General features: G+C 39.0%; 1 protein-coding gene across 5 annotated transcripts in view; it reads left to right on the plus strand.

The window, feature by feature from the left end:
- Positions 1-19,469, plus strand: part of CNTN1 (contactin 1) — a 144,228-nt gene that overhangs the window by 37,364 nt on the left and 87,395 nt on the right. For 4 of the 5 annotated variants that reach the window (XM_063446921.1, XM_063446924.1, XM_063446923.1 and 1 more), the window contains one exon: positions 17,919-18,042. In XM_063446921.1, the coding sequence (XP_063302991.1) occupies positions 17,991-18,042 (52 nt within the window). In that variant the 5' untranslated portion in view covers positions 17,919-17,990. Of the gene's footprint in view, positions 1-1,514; positions 1,537-17,918; positions 18,043-19,469 lie in introns of those variants that run through there. The other variant, XM_063446925.1, reaches the window with a different exon arrangement.

Genomic DNA, 19,469 nt, shown 5'->3' on the forward strand with positions numbered 1-19,469 from the left:
ACTTAAAAATGGGCAGACTGAGGTCTTTAGTCAATAAAAACGGAATAGTGGAGAATTGCCAATATATTTATAAAATGTAAGCCAAAATAGTCACATTGGAAAAATTATCCAAGATATTTTTTTCCAACTTGTGGAACTAATTTTATCATAACAGTGTCATTTCACCATGATTCACTATTTAACCCCTAAGTGATATGTGATCCAGTTCTATGCAGTTACAAAATAAGAAAAATAAATGGACGGTGTAGCTTTATTTACCAATTTTGTTTCTTGGTGTTGCTCCCACTGTTGTATGCACTGGGACACTAGAAAAATACTAACGTCATCTATGTTCGATTTCATTTTTAATCTTACTGTGTAAGTGCCATTGCTATTCTTGTTAAGTTGTGATTACATGGAAATAAAATCCAGCGATCAAACAGGTTCATGTTCATATCAGAAAAATCGAGAGAACATTAAGATGTGGAGTGACTGCAGGGTATGTATCATTCCATTACTGTGCTAGATATCAGCATGATACACAATGCTTCAAGAGCTATCATCTTGATGTTGATATATGTCTCCACCAGAGGTAGGGATTTCAGTATAATCATTATAACTCCTGCTAGAGACTATACTCTGCCATCGTGCTGTGTTAATAAATCCTTTGCTTGTGCAGATCTATTTGAATGTGTCCTTTGACTATTCTGACTTTTTTAAAAATGTAGGCATCAAACATATTTAACTTTTATTTATTTTCTCAAGATTCTGCTATTAGAACTTTTTGTGCACAATCAAGTGACTTATTTAAAAGGTCCATTTGAATGTTTAATTTTGCATATGTTACAAATAAGGATGCATTCTACACAAGGACTTTGATGGGGCACATTGGGCTTTCTGAGTCATCAAGCCAAGTAGAATTATTTCTTGGTAGAATTTTAGGTAGAACTTGCCAACTCAGCTTTGATTAATATTAAATTCTGATTGGCTACTGACAGCGGGTGATTGAGTATCTTCTCCTTACATAGAACATTACATACATAGTTACCAATAAGAACACATTATTAAGATGTACAAAAATTGTCAACATTTGTTTGTAGACCACCCTCTACAGGATGCTCAGTAAGCTGCAGGAGAGGAACATGTGATAGGTGTTGGAAAAATCGTCTTTTTTACGATAAGATCTATATAATAGTGGTCCATTGGCTTGCTTGGTAGCAATGTGTATCAATAGAACACTCACCTATGTAACCCATTAAACTTATAAGGCACACACTAATGTCACGCAAACAGGTGATAATGGGTAAAGCATTAACAGATTTCAGCATACTACTAACTGTAATGTCACTTTAATTTTTTTGAATCAACTACGGAATTAAAACTATTGTGTTAGAAAAAGTTTTGAAATGATTCATCTAACATAGTCACCATAAAAGTCTATGGGAACGTTTGTCAATAAATAATTTGAAACGTTTTTTTCTAACGGAATGGAATCATTTCTAAATATGATTCAAACAAATTAAATCAAGGCCTTTGTCCTGGAATGGCAGTAAAAATGTAAAAACGTTGTGGCGAAACCGACCTCGCCACGTGTCCTTGGAGGGGGCTGATTGCCCGCCTCTTGCCTTTGGACTATGGACCAGACTTTATGGGAATGTGATACCCCCCAGATAGCTATGCCATGGAGCCTATTCATATAATGAAAGACTATGGGAAAGACTTTGGCTCCATGGCAATTAAACTGTATTTGTGTGGTCTGCGTGCCATTCACCTAATAATGTGCACGCAGACCTGAGCTATCTGGGGATATGTTAAATGTCTGTGTTTAATGTATAAAATGTGACTTTATGTATTTTAAAGAGTTTTATGTTGTTTTGCAACCATGTGGTTAATGGAGTCTGCCTCTAGTCCTGGATAATTAGATTTCTTCTCCAATTATCTCCAGGGCAGAAGGGAGGAAGCCAGGATGCATTGTGGGGATGTTTTACTTTTACTGTTTGAGCCAGGGGGAATAAAAGATAGTTTTACTAACTGTTGAACCCCTGGTCTGATTCATGCCATTTTTTAATATGTTGTTCCCCTGAATGGATTGATTGTGGATATGTATTTTTATGTGAATGTGATGGATGGTTTTAAAGTTATGAAAGTTGTGTAAAAGTATATTTTACACTGTATGCATAATGGGATTATGTGTCACACTAAGGGGAGGGGATGTGTGGGAGGTAACATCTATGTCATTGGTTCTTTTATGCCTCCCCCTGGGTGTGGCCTGTATGTGTGAGTTGGAAATAAAAGCCAGGCTGGATGAGCCAGTCGAGAGTTCCTGTTTTACCCTCAAAGTGATGTGTCGTCTCATTATTGGGGGAAGGATTTATTGTATGCTGTTCCAGTTGACTGCTAGGAGTACAAGCCTATTCGTATGGTTCCTATTCAATGGTCTACAGCATTCATATGCTTGGGAGAATCTAAAGGTTTCTCGGATTCGGTGATTGTGGTGTCTGCCAGAGTGCTTGGAGTCCTCTGGAAGCGCTAGGAGCATCTTTCAACGGAGGTACCCAGTCGGGGTGCCAGTGGATCCGTTACATTGGTGGCAAGCGGTGGGATGGCGTCCTAGTGTGAGGTAAAGCAGCTCAGAGACACTGTTTGGATTTACAAATTGAGGGCAACGCTAGCAGTCGTGCAGCGCCCCTGGGAGCAGACAAGTATGGAAGGTTCTGGCTCTGGAGATGATTGGCTGGCCGAGGTGAGGCAGCGAGTGGCCGAGTATGGGGATGATATACCCATGGAGACACGCCGGGTGATCTGGAACCAGGTCATGGCTGAGCGAAACACAAGGCTGGACCGAGAATTCCGGTTGGCAAAAGAGAGGAAGTATGCTCAGCAGCAGGAGCGGTACAGCAGCCGAGTAGAGGCTGCATCCGAGGAGGTTAGCCGTCTTTCCCTGAGGCGGCGGGAGGAACCCGAAGTGGGGGTCCTCATAGACTGGTCCTGTGAGGAACCACAACAGGCAGGTAGAGATGGGACCAAGGTCTCTCCACCGGGCCCTTACTCACAAATGTTGCGGGGCCTCACGGATTGGTCCTGGGAAGACCCACAGATGGCAGGTGGAGATGGAACTGCGGTCTCTCTACCGGCCCTACAGGGATGCTGGGCAGTCGGCCCAGATCCCCAGCGGCAGTGTGCGTTACAGGGAGCTGAAGGTGCCGTTCTTGCTCCCCAGCGGCAGTCTACGGTGCAGGGAGAGGAGCCTGTTATCCCCTCTCCCCAGCGGCTGAAGGTGTGTAAGGGAGAGGAGTTTGTTATTCCCTCTCCCCAGCGGCAGCGCAGCTCACCAAGGGGAGACAGTAAGCCCCTCACCAGCGCAGATGGGACCGTGGTCTCTGCACCCTGCCTACAAGGAGTACAGAGGGTCAGCCCTGCTCCCCAGCGGCTGAAAGTGTGTAAGGGAGAGGAGTTTGTTATTCCCTCTCCCCAGCGGCAGCTTAGCACACCAAGGGGAGACAGTAAGCCCCACACCAGCGCAGATGGGACCGTGGTCTCTGCGCCCAAGTTACAGGGAGCTGAAGGAGCCGTCCTCCCTCCCCAGCGGCAGTGTGATTTGTTGGGAATTGGGAGCCCGGTCTCCATTCCCCAGCGGCAGAGTATCCAGCAGGGAATAGAGAGCCCAGCCCCCTTTCCCCCACAGCAGGACTCTGTGCTGGGAGGAGAGACAGTCAGTCTCCCTCCGCAGAGACGGGAAGTATGCATGGGAGAGGAGATTGTTACCACCTCTCCCCAGCGGCGGATCATTAACGTACAGGGAATAGAGAGCCCAGTCTCCATTCCCCAGCGGCAGAGTGTTCTAATGGGAGAGGAGCTGGTTACCACCTCTCCCCAGCGGCAGCTTAATGTACCAGGGGGAGACTGTAAGCCCCACACCTGTGCAGATGGGACCGTGGTCTCTGCACTTCCAGCACAGGGGGTAGGGACGGTCGGTCCTGCCCCCCCACAACAGGGCTGTTTAGCCAAAGGGGAGACAGTCTGTCTCCAGCAGCAGAGCTGTGTAACTAAAGGGGAGACAGTCGGTCTCCAGCAGCAGAGCTGTGTAACTCAAGGGGAGACAGTCGGTCTCCAGCAGCAGAGCTGTGTAACTCAAGGGGAGACAGTCGGTCTCCAGCAGCAGAGCGGTGTAACTCAAGGGGAGACAGTCGGTCTCCAGCAGCAGAGCGGTGTATTTAAAGGGGAGACAGTCGGTCTCCAGCAACCAGGCTCCAACCAGACTACTCCCGTGGTAGTGCTGGCAACAGGACAGAGTACCGCTGGTCTCTGCCCCCTCAGCAACCTACCAAGGCAGCCTACCAGTCCCCCACACAGCCGTGGTGAGGCACCTGAACCTGGACAAGATTCTCCCTCACCCAGGTGTAGTAACTGTTTATTGTGGGTGGGCTGCTCTGCTGTTTCTGTCTTGTGGGTGGGCTGCTGGACTAACAAGGGCACTGACCGGCAGGAGGTCAAGTACCCTGTTAGTCTGGGGGGTAAAGGGGAGAAGTGTGGCGAAACCGACCTCGCCACGTGTCCTTGGAGGGGGCTGATTGCCCGCCTCTTGCCTTTGGACTATGGACCAGACTTTATGGGAATGTGATACCCCCCAGATAGCTATGCCATGGAGCCTATTCATATAATGAAAGACTATGGGAAAGACTTTGGCTCCATGGCAATTAAACTGTATTTGTGTGGTCTGCGTGCCATTCACCTAATAATGTGCACGCAGACCTGAGCTATCTGGGGATATGTTAAATGTCTGTGTTTAATGTATAAAATGTGACTTTATGTATTTTAAAGAGTTTTATGTTGTTTTGCAACCATGTGGTTAATGGAGTCTGCCTCTAGTCCTGGATAATTAGATTTCTTCTCCAATTATCTCCAGGGCAGAAGGGAGGAAGCCAGGATGCATTGTGGGGATGTTTTACTTTTACTGTTTGAGCCAGGGGGAATAAAAGATAGTTTTACTAACTGTTGAACCCCTGGTCTGATTCATGCCATTTTTTAATATGTTGTTCCCCTGAATGGATTGATTGTGGATATGTATTTTTATGTGAATGTGATGGATGGTTTTAAAGTTATGAAAGTTGTGTAAAAGTATATTTTACACTGTATGCATAATGGGATTATGTGTCACACTAAGGGGAGGGGATGTGTGGGAGGTAACATCTATGTCATTGGTTCTTTTATGCCTCCCCCTGGGTGTGGCCTGTATGTGTGAGTTGGAAATAAAAGCCAGGCTGGATGAGCCAGTCGAGAGTTCCTGTTTTACCCTCAAAGTGATGTGTCGTCTCATTATTGGGGGAAGGATTTATTGTATGCTGTTCCAGTTGACTGCTAGGAGTACAAGCCTATTCGTATGGTTCCTATTCAATGGTCTACAGCATTCATATGCTTGGGAGAATCTAAAGGTTTCTCGGATTCGGTGATTGTGGTGTCTGCCAGAGTGCTTGGAGTCCTCTGGAAGCGCTAGGAGCATCTTTCAACGGAGGTACCCAGTCGGGGTGCCAGTGGATCCGTTACAAACGTAGATCCAATATTGCATTTAGGATTTGTGTACCGCATGCACATCTAAATGTGCATGTTTCTCTATACTTGGATTTGTGATTACTATTTTTTTCCTATACCCACTATTGTTAAGTACACTGGATGCTGCCAGGGCAACAAATATAGACTGTCGACACTGTAAAAAAGTCTTGAAATAAGAGAGCTCCAGCTCTTTTGGACAACACTACATCCATCTTTGGATGTTCCCATCACCCTTCTGTGCATTCCATACCACTCTTAACCCCATAAGCCAGTGAGAAAGTGAAGTCTTACCTTTATATCAAGCTGATTATCCCTTTCACAGATATGTTCCCTCACACACATGTTCACAACTAAATGTATTATTGCTCACTTTGAATATACCTAATATTAAATAATGGGTTATGGGGATATTCGGGAATATCCTGGCATCATTCTGTCTTACTAAACACTTAAAACAGTATTTAATATATATATATTTATCCTTACCTTTATGCAGTCAGTTGGAACTTTACTTGGACCATTGCTGAGAACTAAAAATAAATTAGGAATGCGGACAAGCATGTGTACTCAATTTCGTCAGTACCCCGTTAGTGATCTGTGCCATCTCTTAGTGAGTAAACTGTCCATGTACGGATTAAAATGGAAACTTGCATTTTCTGCGGCTACTCTCTGGAAATATCAGATAATATTGGACAGGTTTTTATGATTATATTTCTGTTGCAGTTTATTATTATACTAATGCGATACTCTATAAGCTTCTGGAGACTGACTCAGCATTTGCTGTGTATTCAATAACCTTTTGTTTTTCTGGCATCATTAATTACCTGGCTGAGTGAGTCCTTTTACCATTCTTCTCATTCACCCCTTTCACTCTAGCTGACCTCTACAATTTCAGTTTTATAAAAAGACAGTGCAGTTTGATGCTGAGAAGAATAGTAGTCTGTGCAATTAATATTTCTTCCAGGATAGAAGTGGTTTTAGTTTAATGGTACTTAACTTAAAGTAGAATCATCATAAAAATGTGTCTAGAATTTATGCCTTTAAAGATTCTGCTAGCTAAAGAATGACCTTGATCTAGAAATGTGTAGGGGATAAATTTAAAGGAAGACTGCAAGCAACATATTATAATATTTATCTAATCGCTATGGAACAAGGAAGCTATGTGTACAATTCCTAGTGAATTTTGTGAAGCAGCTGGCAATATCTGTGAAACAATCAACACGAATTCCCAGACCGAAAGCCCATTCTCTTACCCTACTATCATAGGCATTTCCGAGGAAAGGAAGGCTTTTGGGGCTGAAGGCCCATCTGTGGGGATCTTTAGCCCTGGATCTCTACAGCTGGTTGAGGGTGCAGAAGGATAGCCATCAATTTAAAAGTAAATATGAGTAGTATAGTGCTCTACCTGGCTACATAAGGATCAGAATGTGGTGACTATTTGCAGGTGGTGCTGGAGAACAGAACTTTGCTTAACATCCTTCTATTAGTTAGGTAGAATGGTGGGACCACATTGAATACCTGGCGGTGCAGAATGTGCTTGTTTCACTGAGTTTTAGGAGAGCATCAGCAGCACACTCATGGATAGAGAATGAGAGGACATAACATAGTGAGGCAGAGATGTGTCAAGACAAGTCTCCACACATGTGTTAATGTAGGGGTCATTGGATTTTCCTTTGGAGTCAAGCCTCAGGTGTATCTGGAACCATAGCCGATCCTGCTGTGGTGGAGCGCCCAGGTGCTCTATAGATGGGGCAGGGGGTGCAGTGCTGGGCTCTGCTCCCCTCAGGCAGATCCAACCCTCTCTATTGAGAGAGGGTTGGATCTGCCTGAGGGGAGCAGAGCCTAGCACTATCTACAAGCACCTGGACGATCCGCACCCTCCCAGAATTGGCAACATCTTTCTTAGTAAGTCTAACGTCCACATTTTATGTCCACATTTTTTTTGCATACATTTTTCTCTTAAAGAGGAACAGTCCGTTCCCAAGATTTTTTTTGTGATGTTTACTTGTCCTTTACATTGAACAAATATGTATTTGCAAGGTCCGAAAAATATATAGCTGTTTTTTCTATCCAGCACCTGGGCTTTTCCATTTTGTTTCCTTCTAAATCTTTGTTGCAAGCTCTGCCTTTTACACCTGTCAGTCAGTACAGTAAGAGCATAGAACAGGGGTACCCGAAAATTTACTTCCCAGATGTTTTATAACCACAATGCCTTTTAAAATGGCAACATATCATGTCAATTGTAGTAATAAAATATCTGTAAAGCTACTTTTTGGGCACATCTGGCATAGGGAAGAGCATTAGGTGTTCTGTTCTAAAAAAGTGTTACCATTGGGGCAATCACCATGGCAACCAACCAGCATGGGAAACAGCAGGCACATTTGATTGGTTATTCCTCTACTTTTACACTTTACTAAATCTCCCCCATAGTTTTTATGTCTCCTTCTACAATGTGAGCTCTGACTGTGCCAGAATTGAACTTGAGTAAGCTGAGTTGTAATGTCAATTGTTAACTCTTTAATACAAATATAAAAGAAAATGGAGCAAATGTTAACACAAGCTATAGGTGATTTACAATGTTGTATTCATTGGTGTAATCTCCAGAGTAGTGACAGCCTCCCTTTAAATTGAGAGGAATTATTATGAGTAATAGAGCTGGTTTATTATCAGCAGAACATGTAAATCACTGCCAAAGTATGTTTTTTTTGCCAAAGATGTTTGAATCCATGAGTGCATTTTTTTTTTTATGTAACACAATTGTACACTCTGCCTAATTTTATTTCCCAAACTACACATATATTTGCTTACACACACAGCTTGACCCCCAAACACAGACACACATACTCCTAAACACAGAAGCACACACACACATGCCCAAACATGCACACACACACACATCCAAACAGAAACACACAAATGCCCAAACACACTCACAAACACTCTCAAACACACTTGTCAAAACACACACACTTGCCCAAACACACACACACACAAACATGCCTAAACATACACCTAAATAAAAATGCACACACACACAAATGCACAAACACATTATCTAAAATAAAACACAGATTTTAACACTTTGATATGTTTAGAACATTGTTATGAACTGTATTGATCACTCATCAATATATTTATTTATCTAAAGTGTAATATTTAATTAATAAAATTCAACTTAAAAAGGTGGTTGTTGCTGTTAGAAATTTTAATTATTCCCATCGTCCTATTATTACGAAATGCACTTGAAAATTGCATACCATGCTTACTACTCTCCTCAAAAACAGTGCTTTTTTAAAAAATGTGGGATTCAGCTAATTGTTTGAAGTGAGGAATTGGCGGGGCAGATCTCTATCATTATTTCATTATAAAGATTATATAAATCATTTATTGGGTAGTCCATTTTGTGTTACTCTATCATTAGCTACATTGGGAGTAGGCGGAGAACATATCTAAATTAGGTCACATGACCCTGGCTGCTGTATGCAAATGCATATTACACCACTGGATCACACCGTCCCCTCCTCCTTTATCCTTTATCACTGCTTAACACAAAAATGTCCATCCTATTCAAAATGGATTGAAACCTCATTAAAGGAACACTATAGTCACCTAAATTACTTTAGCTAAATGAAGCAGTTTTAGTGTATAGATCATTCCCCTGCAATTTCACTGCTCAATTCACTGCCATTTAGGAGTTAAATCACTTTGTTTCTGTTTATGCAGCCCTAGCCACACCTCCCCTGGCTACGATTGACAGAGCCTGCATGAAAAAAAACTGGTTTCACTTTCAAACAGATGTAATTCACCTTAAATAATTGTATCTCAATCTCTAAATTGAACTTTAATCACATACAGGAGGCTCTTGCATTGTCTAGCAATCTATTAACATAGCAGGGGATAAGAAAATCTTAATTAAACAGAACTTGCAATAAAGAAAGCCTAAATAGGGCTCTCTTTACAGGAAGTGTTTATGGAAGGCTGTGCAAGTCACATGCAGGGAGGTGTGACTAGGGTTCATAAACAAAGGGATTTAACTCCTAAATGGCAGAGGATTGAGCAGTGAGGCTGCAGGGGTATGTTCTATACACCAAAACTGCTTCATTAAGCGAAAGTTGTTCAGGTGACTATAGTGTCCCTTTAAATAAAAGCATTTTTCTCACATGGAAACCTTATGTTAACTCCTTGGATAGATCTACCCAGACAAAATTAAATATTCTTTTGAATTCATAGTCTGGTACCTTGCTAGAGTGATGGCGAGTCAAGACCCCATTGCATAATATATTAAACCTCTTACATAACCATGTAACCGCGTTACATCAACCTCTGATATGTTAGAGCGGAATATTTTGGCAACTAATGTGAAAGAGAGCATACTTAATTTTGTTTTGTTTCTATGTTACGTCATACTTTTTAACCCCTTAAGGACCAAACTTCTGGAATAAAAGGGAATCAGGACATGTCACACATGTCATGTGTCCTTAAGGGGTTAAAACATAAAATGTTGTATAACTTATTATTTTATGTCCTGTTGACTTGAGATGTAACATTGATGACTTCTCTGCTTCTTGTGCCCTTTTGACTCACGGTGATAAAAGCGATTAAACAAAATCTTTTTTTCAAGGACAGACTCTTTTCTCTCGATCCGCGATTATTCTTCACACAATCATAAATCAAGATGGATTTATGATTGGTCTTGTTAATGTAAATGGCAATCATACAACTATGATTTGTTTATAAATAATTGTTTAAAACATTTTTTGTTGTGATGCTGACATGCATGTTTTATCTGCGATTTTTGCCCAACTGCCAAATATGTTTTGAGATAAATAACTAGAAATGATATGTTGCTATATGGTTTTGGAATATTTCAGCAAAGTTTGCATATATTTAATACACAGCTCTAAGATGGGGAGTGGAATTGAAAAAGAAACTATAATACACTTGACACGTTCAGAATTTCACTGGCATCCAAGCGACTTGTGAGTGAAAGTACGCCCCTAACGAGTGTGCCAATGACTCCCCTCTGTGAGGACCCTTGGTATTTTTGACAGCAGCAGGATTAATGGATCTAAAAATATATCAGGGCACACAGTTTAAAATTCTGTAGAAATCTGTAATTTCACTGTGATTCGTTTTTTAAATCAGAAACTCCCTGAGTGTACTGTTACCATATCCATCCTCAGAGATTATGTAGAGGGATCTTTACATGGGCACGTAATATTTAGGCCTTACAAATAGCATGGGGCTTGAAATATTGACCCCAGGGGTATACATGAAAAGTAATAAAAAAATATATAGATCAAAGAATATCAAATAGTGTAATCTGCATGGGCCTGTGAATACTTTAGAGGCACTGTACTATAGAATGGTCAGGACACAAAGTGTCCACTCACCACTATTTGGTCTCCCCTAGTAAGCTTTTTATTTTTATTTTTTTATTTCAGTTTTCCTCTCCATCTTGCAGTCATGTATTTGTTGCATTTGTGTATGTTTAAGGATTAAGCACAGTGAACAGCATTTCCATTGATTTGCACGTTTTTCAGTTTTCACATATTTGTTAATAATGTGTTAATATATGTTATTTTAAGATTTGATGCTTATGAGCCAAATACTGTCATCAAGGTCTCTTTTGAGATTCCCTGTTACATACATTGCTGTAGCAAATCATTATTTTGAACAAAAACTGTTAATAGTTTAATTTCCTATTATTAAAAGATAAATCCAAGCAACATGACCACTTACGTGATTTGAAGTTTGGAGCATATACTCTCATATACGGAGGCATAACTGTACCTCTGGCAGCACCATTGTGGTGTCATTAACCATTGAAGAACAAGACTTTTGGACTCTCTGTTATTAATTCTGTGCAAAATTTGCTTTAGACACCAGCACACACAGCATGCTGATTCCAGACGGCCAGTTGCGGCACACCCCTCCCCCCCAGCGCTACCTATGTAATTTCCTCAGCCTGTCTTGCATGACATGCCTCCATACATGTTTGTATGGAGCTCTCTCCAGACAATGAAGTAGCTCAGATAATCAGGAGGTTCTTGTTTTGTTTCGTTGAACTTTAATTTCTCCCATAACCCCCTATGGGATTACTGAGAGCTGTTGTGATTGGACCTATCAGACATCACAGTAAAGGTTGTTAAGCTGTGAAGGAATCTGTCAGAGGAGGTAGACATTTGTATAACATGAAAGCACTGTACTAATTTCTGGACCGTCAGAGGAAGAAATATAAATTCTCAAAAAGTATCCATTCCCAAACAACATGTTTCAACAAGTAACACATTTATTCATGAAATGTAGCTAGAATTTCTGGCAACACTACGAGGACATCTGTCTTGATAGTTTATTTATGCATTTAAAAAATATTTTGCCAGGAGTGATACCTTGATAGTTCTCTTGCTTTCAAGGTTCAAGTTTTCTAAACATGTTATTATTACAAATCTGTTATCATAAGTAAAAATAACTCAAGTGTCCAGATCAATGTTTGTGTCCACTTTTTTCAGGTTTTTAAATGGGCTGTACCTAAGTAAATTAAGAAGTGATTTGAACCACAGCGAGCTTGAACTTTGACCACAAGGTTGTTAAACCTTGGCCTCAGATATTGTTGGAATATAGCCTTCTGAACTCTCTGCCATAGTTTTAAAAAGAACAATAAAAGTCAAAGTACAACAGCTGGGAACTCTGGATTGACACCATAGGAGGGCTGACAAAGGGGGAAGGCGGAAGGGTCGTTTATACCCAGGATCCTATTATGGGAGGGCTGGCAAGGTAGATGTTGGCTGCAACTTTACACAAATTGTTAGCAGATTAAAATAGGAGTTGGGTTGGTATATCAAACGGGACAGTCATGCCACAGGCAAGAATTGCACAGGGCGTTTGCTAGCTCAGGACTGTGTAGGCTTGTAAATAGGCATGTGGTCTACAATCACAATGTTATCCAGGAATGGGATGGTCTACTTTAACTATCTGGGGTTGACAAGACTATGACCTGTTCATAAATGACAGATTCATAAAACAATCTAGCTGTCACTGGTGACAAAGAAGTAGCAGATAACAGAGTCTGTGTCTCTGGAATTGAAACTCTAGGCACCAAATCAACTTAAGTTTAATAAAGCAGTTTTGGTGTATGTATTAGTTTCACTGCTCAATTATCTGCCATTTAGGAGTTAAATCACTTTGTTTATACAGCCTTAGTCACACCTCCCTGCATGTGACTTACACAGTCTCCCTACACATTTTCTGTAAAGATACATCTAATGTTTAAACTTCCTTTATTGCACAGTCTGTTTCATTTTGAATTTCTTTGTTTCTTTGTTAGTAGCCTACAGGTGCCTCCTGTGTGTGATTAAAGTTCAATCTACAGAGCAGTAGATAAAAACTTCTAAAACAAGTTAACATCAAATTGAAAATGAAACTTTTATGCCAGGGCTGCTTATACAGAAGCAAAAGTGATTTAACTCCTAAATGGTAGAGAAGTGAGACTGCAGAAACATGATCTATACACCAAAGCTGCTTAATTAAGCTAAAGTTGTTTTGGTCCCCACAGTATCCCTTTAAGTAGAGATATATGTGACTGCTCCATCATTCTGCACAGGCTATACTGATGGTGGCTTGATGTCACAACCAGCAAAACCACAAGCCTCTGTTTTTCATGTATTTATATATTGTACGCAGAACCATCAACAAAGGGATCTATGATTTTCAGGGACATTTATTGTACCTGCCCCCCCAGGCAATAGTCAGCCCTCCCCTTGTTGACATACAAAGTTGTTCTTACTTTTTGTGATTGTCAGATTATTTGTTCCAATCAAATACATTTAGTAATTTTCTTTTTCTGAACACAAATCCCTAAGACCCAGGTACGATATATTCCAATATCATCTGTTTTCCACAGAATAACAAGAATCGGCACATTCACCTTTTAATCAGCCAAATATACCCAGGGGGATCATGCAGTACAGGCTGAGAAAAAAAACACACAAAAAAAAAACACACAACATTCCAATTAGGACTGATCAATAGTTAGTGAGATTTTAACAAATAAAATATGTTTTACGCTTTGTAACTGCTTACAATTAAATTGTGAAATGTATTGTTTGTGGTGATTCACAGTGTAAAATTGTTGCTTTTAAGAATTCTTGACAGATGCAAGGGTGATGCAAACCCCTCCAGTTCAAAGAGAGTTGCTAGGAAACATTTTGCTCCTACATGAAATTCCCCACTGAGCCAGCCTTGCTGTATACATTTGTCATCCCGCAGCCAGTTTTCTGATTAAGACAGTACACAATAACCTTTTGCTAAGATGAGTGCTGCACTATTAAACAGAATTCGAAATGTATTTTGTTAGAAGTGTGTTCATTAATTGCTACTTATGGGAATATACATTTCTAGAGTGAGAGAGATTTGATTTGCACTGTCTATGTCAAAAATGTATTTTGTCCTTAGTCCGACATCTCAACGTGGTTTATATATATATATATATATATACACACTGCTCTGAGATGTCTCTCATTTTCAATATATTATGGAACACTCATACACGTAAATATATCTGTTAAATGACACAATTAGTTGGTGACAGCAATAGGAAATCATTTTCAGAGATTGGAGACTTGTGAAGAATTTTATTTTTATTTTATGAAAGGTTTTTTTTGCAACAGTTGCAGTGTTCTCGGTATGAGGAGACTGTAAGTGAGGTGCGTCAAGGTGCAGCAAGTAGATCTTCGGTTACAGGGGTCTTTGAAGGACAGGACTAAGTATGTTTCTTAGGAAGTGGGGAAGCCTACGGTAGCAGTGATAATGAATTAAACAATATAAAGTTAATATTATGTCTGTATTCAAGTGTTAGCTATTATATTTCTGTTAACATATCAAAATGATAGTGATGGTAGATACATTGACATACCGTAGTTAATTACATAGAGTGCTGGGCTTAAATAAATACGTTTGATGTGTGGATATATATTCCCATGATCACAAGACTTTAGTCCAAATGAGAGGTTACTGTCTAGCCACTTTCTAAGGTACTTACATGAGCTTACTAGGTACAAAATGAAATGTATTCATAATTTGATGTTTACTTCAGTATTATTTAGCTTTGACAATTTAAGCTTTGTTCAAAATACTGTAGTGACAGTTTTGTCAATATTAATGAACAACTTGTTTTTTTAAATTCATATCTCAATTTCAGAAACATCTTGTCGTAAAAAAAGTATCAGGTTGGTATGTTTTGTTTTTTTTAGATTATGCTGTCATCTGCATATATGTGCATAATAGTCTTGTAGGCCAAGGGTAGATCATTTGTGAATATAGAAAACAGAATGAACTTGAGTTTGAAATCTTGGTTAACCCCACATGTAACACTGGGTATGCCATCTGGCGCAAACGTGTGCATTCAATTCCCCTTTTTTCTCCTTAATTCCTTCTCCTGCTCCACCACCAGTCTGATTATCAATCAGCACATTTTTTCCAGTATAAGCTCCAATCCTCCATCAGCTCACATCCTTGAAAACTGATATTCCAAAAAAATGCCCCTTCCCCTTAATTCACATGTTGTGTGTCAGCATATCTCTTCATAAGTCAGTGTGCCTTCCTACCATTCCTCTGTTTACTTTGATACAACATAAAGGATTCCTAAAAACAACCATTTAATACCAGGAAGAATGTATTTCACAAACAAAATGTTACTACAATAACAGACATTAAACACATTTTATTTATTAAACTCTCACTAACTATTGATCAGCCCTAAGAAGAATGTTGTGTAACAGGGTTGTTTTCTTAGCCTCTACTGCATGGACCCCCTGGGTATATTCAGCTGAGTAAAAGGTAAATATGCCGATTCTTGTTATTCTGTGGAAAACAGATGTTGTTGGAATATATTGTACCAGAGCCCTAGGGATTTGTGTTCAGAAAAAGGAATTACTAAATGTATCTGATTGGAACAAACGAAATGCCAATCACAAAAAAGTAAGAAAGACGCTGTATGTCAACCAGGGGAGGGCTGGCTATTGCCTGAAAGGCAAGTAAAAAAAGAAATAACCTTGAAAATTTTAGATCCCTGTGTTGATAGTTCTGTTCACATAAAAGATAGAGTATATAAATAAATGAAAAATGGGCGCTTGTGGTTTTGCTAGTTGTGACATCAAGCATATCAGTATGGCCTGTGCAGCATGATGGGGCAGTCACATATATCTCTACTTAAAGGGATACTATAGTCACCAAAAACCACTTTATCCTAATGAAGAGTTTTTAGTACATAAATCATGCTCCGGCAAATTCATTGCTCAATTCTCAGACATTTAGCAGTTAAATCACTTTTATTTCTATTTATGTCTCTTCTCCATCATACACATATTTTCTATCCTAAGCCCACAATACCCCACAAGCTTATCTCATCATAGGCAGTGCACCTCCCCACCATCCCTCTGTTTACTCTGATACAACACAATCACTTTTGCTGCTTATCAGTGCATAAAATGTGTAACATCAGTGGGAATGGTTACCTTCCTATTATGGGATCAGTTTGTGCATGTTACTTAGGACACAAGGGACATTTTCTTGACAACCTGCATGTGCTGCCAAGACAGCTCTGATGCATCGAGGCATGGACTCCACAAAATCACTGAACGTGTCCTGGGGTATTTGTCACTAAGACATTAGCAGAAGATCCTTTAAGTCCTTCAAGTTACAAGTTGGGGCCTCTATAGATTGGATTTATTATTCAAGAACATCCCACAGATGCTCAATCAGATTGAGATATGAGGAAATTGTAGGCCAAGGTAACAAAGTGAACTCTTTGTTACGTTCCTCAAATCATTCCTGAACAACTTTTCCAGTGTGGTAGGCTGCATTATCCTGCCAAGGCCAACAAGTTTCTTCAACAATCTCTAGGTAAGTGGTACATGCCAAAGTAACATCCACATGAGTGCCTTCTACGAATTGACAATTAACAATCTCTCATCCAGTTGTACAACTGGACTTCGTGACACTACAAAAAAAAAAAAAAAATCACATTGACCAAAATACTGCATAGAAAACTTTAATACAGTTACACTATAAAGTGAAAAAATTCACATTGACCGAAATACTCCATAGAAATCTTTAATATAAAGAACTAAAAAAAACCACAATGATTATACATGAGTAAATTTCTTCTATTTTTTATTACCTAACTAATTGTTTTAAGCCTCCTAACTGAATTTTCTTCTTTTATATTTTCTGCTGAACGACGAGTACATTGACAATTGTATTTTGTAAACTTAGTTTAAAAACAATCCACGTAAAATATCCTCTGTCCTCCTGGAAGACGACCATCACAGTCAATCAGCTGTAAAAATATCATTAGCCTGCTGAAAATGCTCCTCCTAAAGTTCAATATTTAGCTTGAGGCAAAAATAGTTTTTATTATTTATCTCAAATTGCTCCACGCATGTTCCTGAGTGTTAATGTCCATGGATGATTGAAAAAAAAAAATACACATGCTATTGTTTATTATCAATTCTAAACAGGTATCTACTCTAAATCGTGTCTCTCTGAGCATACAATTAGTATTTAGTACTTTTCAAATTTGTGTTTCCTTTCCTTGGAAATGTGTCCATATGTTCTAATTAAAAGATGGGTAATTCAGTTGAGTTTACTGGGTCATCTGATTACTTATTCTGCACATTGAACATATTGAATCATAGAACAAGTTTTTTAAATTAGTATTAATATGCCCAAATCATTACGAACATGCTCATCCATTGCACATTTTGTATGGCTACATTTTGGCTTGGAGTTTGGGAATTGTAACAATCACTCAATCTGCCCAAATTCAGATGAATTGCAAATCAATTGCAATGAAATGAATCTGCAAGTCTAATATGTATGTGTATGTCCCAAAACATAATTGGAAGTTTATGAACTTATGTGAAACAGAAACTTTAAAACAACAAGTGTAACATAAGTTATAAATTGACATGTGTGCCTGTTTGTGGAATAACTTGGTATAATGATGGTGATCTACTCAGTATAATCCTAAAGTCTGCCCCAGACTTACTTAATTCAAGGTGCAATTTGAACATGGTTCAAAGGGAGTCCACTGTCAGGTTTCAGTGGGACAGTCCTGAATATGGAGACCTCTCCCTCTATAGTAAATCTTTCTATGACTTTTGAACTGTGGTCAATAACATCCTATGTATTAAGAAAATATGTGAATTGTTACTTTGAATTTAACTTTGATATTTTTAGAAATAAAATGAAATTAGAGAAAAGCAGATGTTCACCATCAAGGTACATTATTGTGTTGATGTTGACGTCATTTGTCCCAGAGTACTGTTTATGTACAGTATAATTTCTTCTAATTTTCATGACTGACTGTTCATTTTAATGTTCCACAGATACATTAAAGGAGTTCCATAAAACACATCACTTCTTGCAGAAGAAACTGTCAACACTGAACTCTTTCCACAATGTGGCCTATTTTAACGCACCTCGTAATTTATATATTCTTCTGCTGGGCAGGTAAGATTATCATTCTCTATTCCATATTTTTAAAACTTAAAAAAAAAGGTTTTTAAATTGGAAATTGAGAGTAAAATGATCCCATTTTAAGAATTATTTATCAAATCGAAAGAATAGAAACACTTTTGTTTATTTATTTTTAAGCTGTTATGAATGATGAACAACAACATCATTCATTGTAATCTCCATGGTTCTATATAGACTTAGTCACTGGTGAGACTGGTGAGACCTTACTTGGAGTATTGTACACAGTACTGGAGAACGTATCTCCAGAAGGATATTGATACTTTCGAGAGAGTTCAAAGAAGGGCTACTGAAATGGTTCATGGATTCTAGGCTAAAACTTACCAGGAAAGGTTAAAGGATCTTAACATGTATAGCTTGGAGGAAAGACGAGATAGGAGGGATATGATAGAAACATTTATATACACAAAGGAAGTCTACACAGTATAGAAGAAAAACTACCACAACAAGTGGACATGGTCTTAAATTAGAGAGGCAAAGTTTTAAAAATAATATCAGAAAGTATTACTTTACCAAGAGGGTAGGGTATGCATGGAATAGCCTTCCAGATAAAGTGGTAGGGGTTAATACAGTGAGGGAGTTTAAGCATACATGGGATAGGCTAAAGACTATCCTAGATATAAAATAAGGGCAGTTACTAATTAAATTATTTAGAAAATTGTGCAGACTAGATGAGTCTGAATAGTAATCTGCCATCACATTCTATGTTTCTATGTTTCTATCTTGTTATATGATTATAAATCTAAAGGGTGATTTTAAAAAAACATAACCACCACAGTGCTTAGTCCTGGTGCCTTTCTATAGTAAGGAGTCAAACCATTGTTGAACAATTTGACACTTAATTGTTTCCCTCAAGCACTGTGGGCTTATGTGCTATCTCTAAAATGAAAGTTCTGATTACTCTTTAGCTGTATCAGTTCTGTTCCTATTTGCAATAAATTAATTGTCTGATACTGTCAGTTGATACTTTTCAACCAATGATTTTTGTCCAAAATTGGACAATATGATGATTGCAGGAGAATGTATCCAGGTAAGTGATAAACTGACTGACAATCGCTTGACTCCGTACCTTGGGAATGTCACCACGGGCCTCTTGACACTATAACCACTACCGGACACTATAATAATTATGGTGCTTGCAATACACCTTTAAAACCTGTACAGCTTTTCCAGACATTTTTGTAAGGAAACTCTGTGGTGGTATGTAAAGAACTTGTTATGCTAATTGCACCTCTTTAATTACGTGTATATTAAATTTGACATTCAACTATAAACATGTATTTAATTTCTTTGACAAAGATCAGTAATGTAATTAATTATTTTTCAGGGCCTCTTGCATGTTATCCCAAATAATGATGAAATGATAAGGATATCCATATTGTCATGAAAACTGCTATTGTTTG

This window comes from Pelobates fuscus, chromosome 3 (assembly GCF_036172605.1).
Source record: "Pelobates fuscus isolate aPelFus1 chromosome 3, aPelFus1.pri, whole genome shotgun sequence".
Taxonomy (NCBI): domain Eukaryota; kingdom Metazoa; phylum Chordata; class Amphibia; order Anura; family Pelobatidae; genus Pelobates; species Pelobates fuscus.